The sequence below is a fragment of the Pomacea canaliculata genome, linkage group LG10 (genome assembly GCF_003073045.1).
Source record: "Pomacea canaliculata isolate SZHN2017 linkage group LG10, ASM307304v1, whole genome shotgun sequence".
Classification (NCBI taxonomy): domain Eukaryota; kingdom Metazoa; phylum Mollusca; class Gastropoda; order Architaenioglossa; family Ampullariidae; genus Pomacea; species Pomacea canaliculata.
The window spans coordinates 22376379-22392743 of NC_037599.1; the positions used below are offsets into that span (position 1 = coordinate 22376379).

Genomic DNA, 16365 nt, shown 5'->3' on the forward strand with positions numbered 1-16365 from the left:
ACTGCAAGAAATAGGCATGCCACTTTCAGTGGTATTTAAAATATTCAAAATGAAATATTTAGGTACATTTGACAACTGTTTGACTAAGTAATAACATGGAAAACAAGTTCAGATTGTCTTAGATATATCATTTTGTGAAACACAAGACTGTGTATAACTGCAGAGTTGGGGCTGAATGTACACAGAACTGCATTCATATTCCTTCTTGTTGGACTGAAAATTTCTGCACAACTGTTTCCTTTTTCAAAAATTCATACCTGGAGTAAACGTTGATGGTAATCTGTTTTCAAGGGCAGTCAGCTTTGCTTGCAGTGTCTGAATCTGTGCTCCTTGTTGCTGTACAACAGCCTCAAGTGCTGCAGTATTTGTATCATCAGATCTTTTTTGTCGGAAAATTGCTCTTTGTTTACTGCTACCTACAAAAGTGGAAATAACTACTAACAACAGCAGCTTCATGGTGGTCTCTCCTTCACTGATTTCTCTTGACAAAGCAGACCTTTGGTCTTGGTTAGTCAGCAGGTTTACACACAGCAGTGTGCTTTGAGTGACAAACAGCAAACACTAATGTTTAGACCTGTCTCTGGCAACAGAGGAATGAAAAGTGGTTTCCCGTTGCGATAACTCGATGTAGTGGAGAGACATACCTCTGTCTTAAGAAATATTAAAAAATTGGATTTTATTTAAACAGGTAACATAGGTGTCTGAAAAATGAATTAAGAGATAGTATTGTTCTGATTCTGATTTGCTGTATTGAAACCATAAACTTTCTTTTAATAATATGAACATGTAACTGCAGAAATGTTCTCATCACAGATATACGACATAAAAAGTCTTTATTCAGTTTTTCTCACAATTTAGCTCATATTACCCCATAATGCAAAGCACAACAAACATGATTTGCCAATAGGCATGATTATCCAATAAGAATGTAAATATTTTCTAACATTGCAGCATAACTGTGATAACTCAGTCTGGGTAATGCTATCTGGTGCACAAATTTTAGGTGAAATTGGAGAAGTAAGAAATTACTAGGAAAGATTTGGTCTGGTACACTGCAGGCTTTGTGGCCCTATGCCCCTCAAGAGGGTTAGGAACAAGGAATAACAAGGAATAAACACTGCAGGATGATATCACCTGCATCTGTTAAGGTACTGGGGACTCTTATCAGTTCGTGTTGTGGGACCCACCTGAGTGGATCCTCACTCCTGAAGGTCAGACGGACCTTCAGCAAAGATAAAACTGATCTTTGTATATCCTACCATGTACATTTACTTCCTCATAAAACATTGCATTGTGTATTTTTTTACCTGCAAAATAAACATCGACAATACTGATAAAATATTTCCATCTTATGTCTCTTGCAAAAAATTTTCTTTATTCTGACTTTTAAAGGGGGAAAAGAATTTGAAAGTGAGCAGGAGGAACCATTTTACCTATGTGTGAATCATACCAATGCTAAATATTACAAAAATTCTCTATAGTGCAGTGTCTAATAAGAAGTTTCATAACTACTGAGCTAATGAAAATGATTTGTATTATAGGAAAGTAATGCACCAGTTTCAGGCACAGTTTTTCTGGGTAAAATGTGGTAAAAAAGAAATCTTGATATGTGTTTATGTACATGCACATGCATATATGTGCATGGTAAACAGAAATGATCACATTAAGTAAACCATGTCATTCAGGATAGCAATACTTTACCATTCTTGACTTTGGGAACATTTCGGCCTTATTTTCGTAAGTTCGCATTTCATTTTATTTTTTGTGTTGCGGGAGTGGTTGTGGTGGGGGTATGAGAAAAAGTCTGAGCAGACTTTCGTACAGCTGCACACTTTCGTCTTATTCATTTGGTTACTAGTTAAGATGATAATATAAAAAAACAATCAGTCAGATGGCACAATCAGTCAGCCTGTATCATGAAGCCTGTGAAAATTGTATACCAGCTACCTCTCACGGCATCACCTTCATATTGTTGAACCCACACCTTCTGACCTGATTGCAGGTGGGTTGTCACTTGGGTTGAACCTTGGTCGTATATATCAGTCTTGCCTTCACCAAAGACACCGTTCAAGATAGACCCAGCTTTGACAATTGATATGCGTGTATATCCATGTGCATTGGGTGCCATGACGGACAGGTAGAACCCATAGGTACCAGAGACTGGGGCTGTGAAAATACCTGTCGTCTCATCATAACCTGCACCCATGTTGGTCAGCACATTGTCAAATTTCAGTATTTGCAGTGGTCCCATTGCAATTCCTTTATCCTGATCATCATGAGAGAACCCGACTGTAAAGGCCACTGTAAGAGATAGTCACATCATCTTCAGGGATGCTCAGATTTCCTATTATGGACAGTGAGTATAACAACAGTTTTTTGACACATAAAACAGAAACTTAAACGTTTGCTAGCAGTTGCAATTTTTTTGTAAAAAAGCGAAACAAATCTTCATTCTCAATTCCGAATGGGACACAAAACTGCATGCATATTCTTGCTTGTAGGACATAAAGTGTTTTTTAACACAAAAGTGTACCTGGGGTAAAGGTTGATGGTAACCGGTATTCAAGGGCAGTCAGCTTTGCCTGCAGTGTCTGAATCTGTGCTCCTTGTTGCTGCACAATAGCCTCCAGTGCTGCTATGGTTGTATCATCAGATCTTTTCTCTCGGAAATTTGTACTTCCTGTGCTGCTACCTACACAACAGGACATAACTACCAGCAGTAACATCTTCATGTTGGTCATAGTCGTGCGGATTTCTTTCGACATAGCAGACGTTTGTTCTTAGTTGGGTACAGTCCTGTTTCAGGTTTAGTAAGAAATGATTAGTGAGCTGCAAGTGGCGAACAGCGCACATCAGACCTTTGGACTTGCATTTAGTAAATGATAACATTTATCATTGTGATATGGTTTAGTTGATGGTCATGGCAAAGTTTGATATGTGCTGAAATATGAGTGAATGGATTATGGACAAACAATAACAACTGTTGGTGTAAGAATGAAGCTGATGGTGTTTTCCTCTTAATCAAGTTAGTTTTAATTGAACAGTGTAAGCATCTGATCATAGAATGGGTTCTCATTAACACACATGCATACTAATAAGGAATATAAAATTGTCTTTATTCAGTTTTTCTCTCAATTGACCGATAAATTTCTGTTGTAGAAAGTACAAAAACAAATTCATGATTTGCCAGCTAGTAGACATAGTGACTCAGTTAGAACTTGTATAAATAATAAACATAACAATCATAGTGACACCATACTAGAAAGCACTAAAAGAAATGCATTATTTGCCAGCCAGCAGGTATGACTAGTCAACAAGAATATTGTAAATATGTTTTTAACACTGCAGCATAATTGTGATAACACAATAACTGTTATGATTCACCTCTTCTAGGTGACATTGGCCTAGAGATGACATTATTATGGAAGATTAGGAAATATCTTTTATGCACTATGGTTAATTGACTGTACTGGAGACAATGTAATAAGCACAGTATAAATAAAATCATGGTGAATAAGCCAATGACTGTATATGGCAAATTTAATATGACCATGATAAAAGTTTGCCAAACATAGTCACATTCAACAGTATGTGCCCTGTTGAAGAAAGCAAAGAACCATGAGGACATGTCAGGTACTACTCGTGTTTGTGGCACGATCAGTTGGCCCCTATTGTGTAACCAGTGAAGATGGTCCATGAGGACATGTCAGGTACTACTCATTCCTGTGGCATGATCAGTCAGCCTTTATCATGTAACCAGTGAAGATGGTCCATGAGGACATGTCAAGTATCTCCTGTGGCATGATCAGTCGGCCTTTATCATGTAACCAGTGAAGATAGTCCATGAGCCACCTCTCACTGCATCACCACCAGCTTGTCGAGCCCACACCTGATGACCTGAATCCAGATGGGTGGTCACTTGAGTGGAACCTTGATCCTGAAAATCTGACTGGCCTTCAGCAAAGACGACATCCAAAATAGATCCATCCTTCACAACAGCAATATATACACTTGTATGTGTATTTGTCGACATGACGGAGAGAAAGAAGCAGTAGACACCAGAGAATGGGGCCGTGAAAATACCCGTCTGTGCATTGTAGCCACCACCGATGTTGGTCAGCACATTGTCAAATTTCAGTACTTGCTGGGGTCCTAGTGCTACACCATTGTCGGCAGCATCGTTGGTGAAATGGACTGTGAAAGCCACTGCAAGAGATACCAAACTGAGCAGGATTCCAACCATGTAAAGGAAATTTTAAGCTTGAAGTTTTTTACAGGATAGAATAATGTTGACTTGTGTATTAACTGTTACTTAAGATATCTTTTTGTGGCTGAAGGTATGACAGGGACCAACTTTGTTTGTCCCAGTGGGCAATTTAAACTTGGGAAGGGTTAGTCTCTTTGCACTCTGAATAAGTATTTCAGTTATTCAAGATTATGTTAACATTGAAATGGTAGAAACAATTTATTCACAAAAAATCATGCGCAAGGAGATCTAAAGGATAGTTTCCACCTGTTCACCATCATGTTCAACACAGAAAAACCTATTGACCAACTTTAAGGATTTAAGGACTGGACACACATTTTGTGGGAAACAGATGATACCACACTCCGTATTAATGTTAACAATTTTTCCTAACCCTCTATGTTGCCAAACAATTTCTTAAAAGTTCACAGATAAACCAGCTCATACAAAGCTGATAGGAGATGCAGGAATAGTGAGTGGCTATAGTGAGCTAACATGGTACAATATGGCTGTGGTGATAGCTAAAGTGCTGAGCAAGGTCAAACTGTCACGGAATCTTTGGGCAGAAAGATTCTGATCAAAATACAAGCATAACAGAATCTGTGGGTAGAAAGGCTCTTGGGAAAAAATATAGGATTTAAGGCATTTCAAGGATTTTTCCTTCATTAAAAAACAAATTTACCTGGGGGAGTTGAAGCATGAGAATTTTCGAATGTGATCAGCTTTGCCTGCAGTGTCTGAATCTGTGCTTCCTGTTGCTGGAGCTTTGCTTCCTGCTGCTCTATCTTTGCTCCTTGCTGCTGTACCACAGTCTCCAGTACAGACAGGTTTGTGTCGTCTGATCTTTTCTGTCGGAAGACTGCAAGTCCGTTGCTGCTGCGTACTAAGTTAAACAAAATTGCCAGCAGTAGCAGCTTCATCTTAGGCAGCATGTTTTAACAGAGGTCTTTTGGCAGAGTAAATCTTGAGTTCTAATCGGCTTTCATCTTATAGTCACACGATTTTTAAGAAAGGCGTTCCTATGTGCAGTGAGAAGCAGACAGCAAACAACAGATGTTTGGATTGGAGTTTGGCAACATGGGAATGGAATGAAACATCGGTGCTGCGCTTAGTGATAACCGCTTACAGGGTCATGTCACAGGTCTTGATGAACCAAGAGTTGAAATAACACTGACAAGGGACTTTTAATGCAACAGTGTTTATCATAGGAAAAGGTTGTGAAAGGGATGCAAATTGATGCAAGGTATTTATCACAGATATGTAATACAAGTCTGTGATATTTATGCTGAGAAATGGCATGCTCACTGTTTTAATGCATGCAAATGGGTATAAGATGAAGTGGTTGTTGTATGGGGTGACACTTATTTTTTAATTCTGTTTGTTAATACTTGGATTTATCTCTGTTCTTTTTCCCAGCTTGCCCGGCAGAGTGCTTACTGTGACTATGGCTTGTACATTGGTGCCAGTAACCAAAACTTCACAACAGCGCCTAACTTGGCATCACAAGCCGTGGCCCTCAAGATGTACCTGAATGAGACCTTCACCACACTGAGACTGGATGATATCTGTGTCTGGATCAAGGTAGACACTTGAAAGATTACCAGTTTTACTTCTGTTTACTGCACATATTTTATTTTTTTTTATCAATGATTCTTTATTGGTCTTAGGAAGGTGACCTTAAATTTGAGTGCTAATTTTGGTATTTGACTGTATCGCAAGTTCTTTTTTTCTTGCCATGTTCTCTAAGAATGAGTGATTGCATGCACAAGTACTCATGTGCATCCATTTGTGATTTTCTCTGATTTCAGCATTTTGAACACTGGCCTCGCAACATCCCAATCTGTGCCCATGCTGAAGGTGCTACTACTGCGGCCATCCTGTTCATAGCAGATCTCTTCCAACGCCCAGTTCACATCTGCCATGTGGCTAGAAAAGCTGAGGTAGGTAGGCTGAAGTGTGGGTAGCAAGAGATAATTAAAATGATGGTGGGTTGCTAAAAAGCTGAAGTGTGTATCAGTCTTAGTTTTAGTGAAATAGGCTTGTTCAGTGAAATGTGTTTCAAGTTTCAGTGAAATGGGTTTTTGTCTCTTCCTCTCCTGCGCCACTCCTGTCTCAAGCTTTAGAGGCACTTGCTTTCTTACACATTTTAAGATTAAGATGTTCTTAGATGTTAAGAAGAATTTGTTATTACCCGTTTCTAAGGATTTTTAAGCTTGTTAGTCTTGTCTTTTAATCTGTTAACACTTACACACACTGTACTTCTTGTTAGATGTCCCAGATGAATGTTTGTTTGCCTTTTACAAAAAGGTTATGAAAATATTTTAATTGAATTTTCTCTTGGAGCTGACCTGCACAATTTGTTATGATGATGATGCTGTTTTGGCAGATTTTGGTGGTGCGAGCAGCTAAAGAGAAGGGACTGCCAGTCACATGTGAGGTGACCCCACATCACCTTTTCCTTACAGCTGCTGATGCTGAACGCCTAGGGGGTGGTCGAGGAAAGGTTTGTCCATCCCTGGTGTCTCAAGAGGACCAGCAGGCCCTGTGGGATAACATGGACATCATCGACTGCTTTGCCACTGACCATGGTAAGTAGTGACATCATTTTGGCATGTTTTGTGTTGGAGTTTTTCTGTTTGCTCTTACAAGCATTCGCCTGTGTATGTGTGTGCACATATGCCTGAGAATTGTTTTTGAAATAGTGAAGAGCAGTAGAAAGTGATGATGATATTTATTGATTTTAAAAAAAACTGCTTGCATTCTGCAGCACCGCACTCTGTGGAAGAGAAGGACAGCCAGAAGCCACCACCTGGGTTTCCTGGTCTCGAGACAATGCTGCCGCTTTTGTTAACAGCTGTGGCTGAGGGAGATTGACGATTGAGGTAAGTTTGACATTTTATTCTTTTGGAGTGGATGAAGTAATTGTCACAAGTTGCTGTAAATACTTATTTGATGAGTGTAAAAAAAAAAAATTCCCAAACTTTCCTGATCTCAATTTGTTCTAACTCCAGTTTGTTAGATATACTTCAAGACAGTTTTTTATCTTGATTGCTTTTTAATCTCACATGCAGATGGATGAAGTCAAGCTTGTATGTGTACACAATGAGAGAGAGTGTATAGATGCCCATTCGTACCCTTACAAATGCATGCATACATACACATACATATTCACATTTATTTGCAGCAGAGCTTGTTCAAAATGTTTTGTTCATACACAGGACATCATTGCTAAGCTTCACACCAACCCTCGCCGGATCTTCAACTTACCAGAACAGCCTGACACATATGTTGAGGTTGATATTGAGACCACTTGGACCATTCCAGACGCCATGACCTACACCAAGTCTCATTGGACTCCGTTTGCTGGCCACCAGGTGACTGGCATGGTGCGACGCGTGGTGCTGAGGGGAGAGACTGCCTTCATCGATGGGCAGGTAATCAGACATACACAAAGGACTTTCGAATGGATAACAGGGATGTACCACAGACAATAGTTTATTTTGAAAAATTTTTCAACAACCTGAACAGTAGAATTTATTGAGCTCTTTTGGTGCTAGTTCTTGGTGCATGTAGTGTATTTGAGAAATGAGACCTCTCTGAAATAGAATATTTGATCTGTTGCAGGTGCTGACACAGCCAGGATTTGGGCAGGATGTCCGGACTTTACCAGCTCCTCCAGTGCTGCCAGCAGCTCCTGACCAGCCACTTACAATCCAGATTCCATCTGGCATGGTGTCACAGAATGTGTCAGAACCAAACAGTCCACGCAAGATTATCCCTATGCCGCTCCAAAGTATTCAATTGTCTGTTGTGCCGTCTCACATTCCCCCTGTACCTCCATCCATCCCAGACAAGAGCGGGTCTGGCAGGGCAGCCATGCTGCGTAAGTCTTGAGTTGACCTTACCGCTATTCTTTTTTTTTCTGCATCATGGGGTTTGAGAAGTAACATGGCTTTTAGTTTGTGTGAAGTGCTTTCTGCTTGGGGATGATGAAGTGTGTGAATGTGGTGGAAGTGCTGCTGGCTTGATTGCATGTTTAGGCTGATTTGACATCTTGTGTTTAATAATAATAGTAATGACCTAACCTAAGGACCAAGGTATGCACAGACACATGAGGAAAAGTCGGTAAACAAATGAAGCTGAACCAAAAAATAGGAACTAAATAGCTAAAAAAATTGTGTCTTGAATGAGGATTTGAAAATAGGCATACACACATTTGTGACCTTCTGTGGTCTTTAGGGTGAAACATTATTCCTTTATCTGAAAACAAAGCTCCATTTCAGCTTGTCGCTGTCACACTGCACTAAATGCAGGTGCAGTGTTTAGAATCACGCTTAAAAACTGTTTGCATTGCAGATGATGGCAGGGATTTGCATCGTTTCATTGGTACTGGAGGTTTTTCTCTTTAACGTAACGCGACTTATTTGTGTTGCTTATGCTCAGTTAGAGGCTTTTATTACAGGCTTGTAAATACCACACTCTCTTGCAATACTTGTACTGTATTTTAGCTTTTTTTCAACACAAAATAATTAAATAATTGGCATGATTCTTACAGGAAAAAAACCATTTCTGTTTCAGAAATGTATGTGCTTGCATAATGACACTGTCATTAAAATAAATGCTAAAGTACTTAGTAAACTATCCATTCAAAATTGTATTTAAAGTTAACTGATCAGAATCAACCATGGGTCTAAACATATCGTAGAATACAAGTGCAAGTATGTACAAGGAGAAGTTGTGTGGTAAACTTTTTTGCTGGCATACTTAGTGCTTTTGTCTTTGTTGTGTAAATCTTGTCCACCTCTGAAGTTGTTTATTCCCTTCAGCTTTTTTCTCTTTGTTTGAGGGACTTGCTTATTTGGAAAACCTTACCCACACTGTTATATTGCTGAACTCCTTATAGTTAGAGTTTATTCCTCAGTCACAGAGTAGACGTAGGTTTATTGACTATAAATAATCGACTGAACGGTAAAGAGTTATTCCTCAACTTGTCAAACAAGTCAACTGTTTTTATGTAGAGATGGAGGTGTACTGTTTTTGTAAAAGTAGACTTTCTGCCTTGCCATTTTCACTTTTTTGTGAATTTTTGAGACATACCTACTTTTGTTTTTAATTTCTAATGAAGCTGTTACTCATGCAGTGTCAGAAGAGGAAACAAAACTTTTCTGTTCAGTTCAGCTTCCTGCAATATTTGCTTAAGAAATTTTTTTCATATACTTGGCTGTGTGCAAGATAGATATGCCAATGTTATTGGCATATTGCTTTTTTTTTTTTTTTTTTTTTTTGGCCATTGAATGCAAGCTTGACAGTTTTGTGTGCAATGACTTAAAACTGCAGCACTAGATGTGATTGTGTTTGAAATTATCACCCAGATAGGATAGCTGATTAAAAGTAGAATCATCCACTTTAAAGTTCATCACTGTTGAGTTGCTTGTAGAGTCTGTTAACAGCTTGCTAATATGAACAGGACACAAGCTCACCCATTCCCCTCACCTCCCCCTCTTAACCCCAGTCTTACTCCCAATCTTTCATCACTGCACTTCTCAAATGTAACCTCTATTGGGAACCCTCCCAGTGGGTTCACTCTGCGCTCACCATACGAATCTCAAACACTTCAGCCAATTCAGCAGTAATGAGGAGCTGTAGCTTGTTCTAACTAGCATGCTTTGGTTGGTTTTGCAGTGAGTGAATCACCTGAATCTCTTTACAGGGAAACGAGAGGTAAGTAAATCTGCTTTTCTTTATCCCTTCTTTGCTGGCTTGCGGTGATTCTTACCCTCTCCCAAGATGTTAGCAATAAACATGGTGTAGCATGGTTGTCAGTTTGAGAGTAAGTTGACATGTTAGATTTTTGAGAGTATGTTGATTTGTTAATTTTTAATCTTTGTTGCTTTCTCTTTGGCGCAGGAGGTAGGATGTGTGTAACGAGAGTGTTTGTGTGCTGTTGACATTGCAATGTGTATGCATGCATTGTGAGACAGAGAAAGAGAGAGTTTGTATGTGCAGGATTTTCAGATAAATCTTCCCAGCACTACTGAACAGAAGAGTAAGAATGAAGTTGGCGACATTTTATGTGCATCTTTGTGATAAGGAAGCAGTCTCTTGTCTTCATGTGCCAGCTCATCAGACATGTTATATGACAACTACAATCTGTGAACTCATCAGACTTATGACGTGTCACGGCACGTGTTGCTCAACAACACACTCGCACCAGACAAATGCGCTTTCTTGCCTGAGGCTGCCCAAAACACTTCTGCATAAATGACAACTCGCCTCAACACAATACTGTATAGGCAACAAACGTCTAGTGATTGATACAATGTTTACCTCCGAGGCACTTCCCCAATCAATCACAACTTAGTCAAATAGCTCAAATTATAAGGATTACAATCCTCACACTCTCTCCAGTTCATCAACAAAGTTCCAGTTTTATTATCTAGCTTATCAGTGCTATAGCAAGTCATTGAGTACATTAATCACATGTCATTAATACATTTCCTTAAGTAATTTATAAAAAGATGTCATATCTCGTCTAGATGAGGTTAATCCAACAACGGGTGAGTACCGTGCTGTATCCTTTGTCAATCGACACTACCCTCTGCTACACAAAATCTCAACTCAGGAGATGTACACTCCTGACTCAGGCACGTCTTCTTCTCTTGGTATCCCAGACCTGAGTAAAATTTCACACCTCTTTCTGGCCAAAACCTAATGGTGAACTGCGTTCACTAAACACTTTCTGTCACCCTTTGCTATCTAATGTTTTCATATATTCAACCATACATTCGACATAAACTGTTAGTCTGTGAGCCACAAAAAGGTTAAACATTCCGGAAAACACAGGAGGCCTGTGACACGACAACTGTAATCTCTGTTTGTCACATGGAAATATGTATTGTGCAGGATGGAGAAAAAAGTGTCATTTGCATTTTACATCGATGTTATCTGTGTGTAAATAGAGAAAACTGATTGAATGAAGCTGAGAATGTTGGAAAGAATAAAATATTTTGTATCTAAGAAATTGAAATAATTTATGGATATGATATGCATATAAATGTTTTGTGTATATTCTCCACTTTACTAAACATAGTATCTTCGTGCAGATTTACGAGATATCCATGTATCTCACCCCGACTTAAAGCGTGACCTGATGTCTCAGTTGGGTGGCCCCATCGTTGGCCATCCTTCAGTGTCAATGCCACTTTCAGAACCAGCATCACATGTGCCACATCACTTGCAGCAGGTCAGCTTGCCCCAATACATCCCTGGCATCACCAACCATCACATCCTGTCAGTCAGCATATTCAATAAGGACCAGGTAAGCCAGGCCTCAAAGAAAAACATAAAGAAAGGGAAAGACTCAGACTTGTTGTGTGTGGGACTATGACTCATGCCTTTGGACAAGTATGGGAGGGATTCGTGGTCATGAGGATGAAACATAGTTTTCCAAAAAGAAAACAGAATGTGTCAAGAAGAACAGAAAATGATCATCAGTTCCAGGAATTATTTTACCTATTACCACGAGGCTCAGAAAAGCATTTACAATTCTACAATCTGACATATTCCCTTGCAAAGCTTAACTCTTGCTATACAGTTTTGCACCCACGAATTCAAATGTCATGAAAGCTATAGCAGAATTGTATTGATACACCTGTGTTAAATAAGTTGCAGCTGATATAGACACTGTCTACACGTATATTTATGTCACTTGTTAACTCTTCCAATAAATCTTTTTTCGTTAATAAATGAAAATTTACATTACTTAAATGTAGCAGCACTTTAGTATACAGCACATACTTCAATTTACAGATAAAACAGATTTGTATAGACTTAGCTGTACACATAAATAGTGTACACAAATGACCAGAGAGTGCTTGAGAGAAAGTGACAGCACACTTGTGTATGAAAGCATGAGAAGATGGTTTCATTGAACATGAGGTGTGTATTTAGAGATGTTTAGGTTTTTATATTTTAATATTTATGACAAATGCATTTTACAGTCATAAGAGGGTAATACACTTTTTTTTTTTTAACACTATGGGGTCATCTTTATGCCTCAATAGTGGTTTTGTAAATACTGCTTGAATTTGTTTCTTATAAACCTGTGTTTAACTAATAAACGCACAATGCACAATTGAAATGTTTGTTGTTGTTTGCAGTTGTCGCATATCTTTAACCTTGCTCACAATTACCGAGTGGCTGTAATGAAGGATCGACCTCTAGATCATGTGCTAAAAGTAAGTGGCTTTAACTTCTTTGTGGTTTTTTTTTGGTAGGGGGGCGGTTTGAGGTATCTTAAAGCTAGTTTTGTTTGGGTTTTGTTTTTTAAATAGAGCTTCAAAAACACAAGGAGTCTGGCCCTCACACAGGTTTCATATTCTGAAAGGAAAATTAGTAAAGAATATTCCATGATCAAGGATCTAGGGATTCGAAAATTAGTTGTAGCTTTGAAACTTACCACCTTAGCACAAACTTCATTCATATTTGCTGTTGTCTGTTTTGCATGGAGCTTAAAATGTTTTTCCCCACTCTTGCAACAGGGGAAGGTCTTAGCATCGATGTTTTATGAAGCCAGCACTCGTACCAGCTGCTCATTCACAGCTGCTATGGAGCGACTTGGCGGCAGGGTTATCCCCTTCAATGAAGCCACCTCCTCAGCCAAGAAGGGGGAGACATTGGAAGGTGCAGTGCTTTTCATTTGTTAACTCCTAAATTTACAAACATTTGCCTAGTCATTGGCATCATTTGTATTTGTGCAACAAGTTAGTCATTGTTCATTTAAAGACGAAGTATTGATGACAGTAGAGAGGTTAAAAATGTAGTGTGGGGCTTAGCATAATCTCACAATAAGTTCACGGAAAACTTTACAGAACACCAGAGACCTACTGCAAGCAGGCATGTAGAGTTGATCACCCTAGTTAAAAGTGGCTGAAAAAGATTTAAATGAATCAGCTACTTTGTGTTGCAGACACAGTGGTAATGATGGCTGGGTACTGCGATGTACTGGTGGTGCGTCACCCTATTGCAGATTCAGTTCAAGTGAGTCTTTACAATTTTTTTCTTTATTTTTGCATACTTTTTTTCACCATCATATCTCATCATTTCATCTGCTGGCAGTCGCCGTTTAAGTCTCCATTGAAACAACATCATCTGATTTAATTCAATGTAATGTTCATACAATTTTTTTCTTTTTGTAATGGTGTAAAGATTGTTAAAGAATTCATCATGAAATGAACAGTTGTTCGCCTTACACATTGCTCTGCCAGTGATCTTTACATATGTAGCACTTGTTTTTATTATTCATTTTCCCACCAAAATAAGCAATTGCTCTGTTAGGGTAATGCTGTTGTGTAAAGTTACAATTTCTTTTGCAAGCTTTCCCTCTAGTATAATAATTTTTTTCAAAATCCATTTCTTAGTACAGTATCTTTACAAAGGAGGATACGTGTAAATATTGCATTCTGATCACTGTATTTTAGAAAGCCGCAAAAGTGAGTCGCAAGCCTGTTATCAATGCTGGGGATGGGACAGGGGAACATCCAACACAGGCCCTCCTGGACATCTTTACCATCCGTGAAGAGATTGGTACTGTCAACGAGCTGACGGTATGTTCTTGTACAGCAAAAGTTTTCTTACCTTCTGTTCTCTTATTTCTCCATTGTTGTCTATATCTTTATTTTAATGTTATTTCTGCTGTTGATGTTGTTATGAAATTTTGCATCAAGACTTGCTTTCTGATTCCATCCAGATTACAATGGTTGGCGACCTCAAGAATGGGCGAACAGTTCACTCCCTTGCCCGCTTGCTTGCCCTGTATCGCGTCAGCATCCGCTATGTAGCCCCTGCTGAGCTGCAAATGCCACGAGACATTCAGAACTATCTGCGGTCACAGAAAATTCCACAGGTGTGTGCAGGCTTTGTCTGTTCTTTCTCTTTGTGCCTTTAGATAGTAGTTAGTCCTGATTTGCTCAGTTACAACTGGTTTCTTCTCTTTGACACTCAATGTCCCTCTAGCCTACAGTTTTAATTCTACTACTACTAAAGCAGTAAACTTACCTAGTGTTGTATCCCAGTCCTATGTCGGGCTCATACAGACACACAGACTTACATAGATGCACTCAACAAACAGAATGTCATAAGATAAAAGATAAACAGCCAGAATCTGCTCCCAGCGTACAATTCATTTCTACTTCATGTACAACCTGCTACAGCAAGAATCTAGTGAAATTTTCAAAACCGAATCTTGCTTGTCTATGTATTATTTGGACATTTTAAAGAGCCCATTACCTCATAAAATTAAAAAAGACTGAAGATATGAGAGCTGATTTTTTTTTTTTTTTTTTTTTTTTACATAATCACAGGAGACATTTGATAAGTTGGAGGATGCCTTACCAGACACAGATGTGTTGTACATGACAAGAATCCAGAAGGAACGCTTTTCATCTCTTGAAGAGTACAACAAAGTAAGAGTGTAATCTGACTTCTAGAACAGTCACAAATATGTTGTTTTTGAAGCAGCTTGATGAAAGTCCTTTAAAAATGTAGGAGCACATGAAAAACACAATGGGTAAATTGTTGACTGAATGCATTTCAAGTAGGGTTGAAAATATTTTTCAAGAGAGCCTAAGACTGTCCACACTTATGCTCTCCAGATGTGTGGACACTATATCGTGACCCCAGAACTGATGACCGTTGCCAAGCGTCGAATGGTTGTCATGCACCCATTGCCTCGTGTTGATGAGATCAGGTCAGTAACATAGTTCAGCCCACATGGATTATAGGCAGATGTTCTCTGATACCTTTCTGAGCAGAAATGCAGTCTTTGCAATGATAGGCGCTTATTCGTTATCTTCATTTATCCAAAGAGTAACATCAGTTATATTTTTGCACACTTTGACCTAAAGAAGACAAGCCATGCTGACGCTGACATTGACTCTGTAAAGCAAATGGACATTTGTACATGTGCTGTTTCTATGAGGCAGTGCCACTGAAACTGATAATTGATAATTAGTTTTTGTTGCTGCCATTTGACTAGGCCCATGTTTATCTGTTAGGCCAATGCTGTTGATTTGTAATTTAATGACGATCTTTCCAAGTTTGAGGTTATTGTTTATTATTACAAAAGCAATGTATTCAGTTGCTGATCAAGTAGTGCTTCACTTCTGTCTTCACAGCACCACCTTTGATACTGATCCACGCGCGGCCTATTTCCGACAAGCTGAGAATGGGATGTATGTGCGAATGGCACTCCTGGCTTTGGTGCTAGGCAAGTGCTGAAGATGAAACGGACATCAGCCAAGAAACAGACATCTGAACAAACCTTTTTTTTTCTCTTTTGTTGTTGTACTGTTGACAGTAATCCCTTCTGATACATATTTGTTGTCTTTATATATTTTATGTTTTGAGCGAAGTGGAAATATGACGGAATGCTTTTTGATTTGGTATAAAGTGTACAGTAGAATGCCTGCTACACAGTTTATAGTTGGTCATTTGGTTCTTCAGGGAAGACTGAATTTTTGCCGTTTTTAGCATAACTGTAAACGTGCAAAAATTTGTTATGAGCAACAAAAAGTCAAAAACAGAAGGTTGTGAGGGATTTTGTGAGGCCTGTTTTCTTGCCTTTTGTCTGAAACTTAAGCACAGACAAAATGTTTCTGGACTTGGGAATCAAATACTGATTGCTTGAAATAAAGCATGAAGCTTTATGATATGTTTGAAAGATATTCATGGAGTAAGATGCCTGGGTGCCGGGTAAATGAAGAGTATGATAAGCGATTGGTTGCCTGAAAAAAATGTTGGGTGAATATTTTAGGTACATGTACAAGGTAGAGAATGAGAAACAATGAAAGAATAAAGGGTAAGTTATGCCTGGGTGAAGGTAGACTGGAGGGTGACATTGTGAATTCCATCCACATAGCTTCTGACATTGGTGTCTTTGGTTGAGCAAATGAGATGATTACTTTCCTGGCCTCGTGGCTGGAGCTGTGGGTTGAAATGGATGACAGTACAAAGATGTGGAAGTCAAATGATGACCAACTTGTGATCTCATCAATTATTAGTGCTCATGACATGCTCCTTTTCTTAGGGTTGATGGTATTTGAATGAGAATTTGTTGGGGT

General features: G+C 38.9%; 3 protein-coding genes across 3 annotated transcripts in view; 1 reads left to right on the forward strand and 2 right to left on the reverse strand.

Moving 5' to 3' along the window:
• The window catches only part of LOC112573344 (CAD protein-like), a 39241-nt gene extending 22991 nt beyond the window's left edge, over positions 1–16250 (forward strand). The window contains 18 exon segments of the mRNA XM_025253626.1: positions 5663–5827; positions 6055–6186; positions 6633–6834; positions 7014–7106; positions 7109–7128; positions 7465–7680; positions 7871–8129; positions 8603–8632; positions 9929–9967; positions 11350–11564; positions 12406–12483; positions 12787–12928; positions 13215–13285; positions 13726–13851; positions 13995–14150; positions 14608–14709; positions 14899–14993; positions 15421–16250. Of these exon segments, the coding sequence (XP_025109411.1) occupies positions 5663–5827; positions 6055–6186; positions 6633–6834; positions 7014–7106; positions 7109–7128; positions 7465–7680; positions 7871–8129; positions 8603–8632; positions 9929–9967; positions 11350–11564; positions 12406–12483; positions 12787–12928; positions 13215–13285; positions 13726–13851; positions 13995–14150; positions 14608–14709; positions 14899–14993; positions 15421–15523 (2244 nt within the window). The 3' untranslated portion in view covers positions 15524–16250.
• LOC112573346 (complement C1q-like protein 3) lies at positions 810–2815 on the reverse strand. Its single transcript, XM_025253628.1, has 2 exons — positions 2534–2815; positions 810–2301 (listed from the first exon to the last, which is right to left on the reverse strand). Exons 1-2 carry the CDS (start codon positions 2763–2765, stop codon positions 1901–1903), a joined length of 633 nt encoding a protein of 210 aa, XP_025109413.1. The 5' UTR covers positions 2766–2815; the 3' UTR covers positions 810–1900.
• Positions 3109–5215, reverse strand: LOC112573345 (complement C1q-like protein 4). The gene is made up of 2 exons (XM_025253627.1): positions 4929–5215; positions 3109–4206 (listed from the first exon to the last, which is right to left on the reverse strand). Exons 1-2 carry the CDS (start codon positions 5176–5178, stop codon positions 3806–3808), a joined length of 651 nt encoding a protein of 216 aa, XP_025109412.1. The 5' UTR covers positions 5179–5215; the 3' UTR covers positions 3109–3805.
• Positions 16251–16365: the final 115 nt, after the last annotated feature.

Excerpts from the sequence above, each read along its gene's own strand:
- LOC112573346 (XM_025253628.1), bottom strand. The coding sequence starts at position 2,765 with ATGTCGAAAGAAATCCGCACGACTATGACCAACATGAAGATGTTACTG. Across the intron at positions 2,302-2,533 it reads ACCATCAACCTTTACCCCAG|TGGCCTTTACAGTCGGGTTC; the intron begins GTACACTTTTGT and ends TATCTCTTACAG.
- LOC112573345 (XM_025253627.1), bottom strand. The coding sequence starts at position 5,178 with ATGCTGCCTAAGATGAAGCTGCTACTGCTGGCAATTTTGTTTAACTTA. Across the intron at positions 4,207-4,928 it reads TCATGCTTCAACTCCCCCAG|TGGCTTTCACAGTCCATTTC; the intron begins GTAAATTTGTTT and ends TATCTCTTGCAG.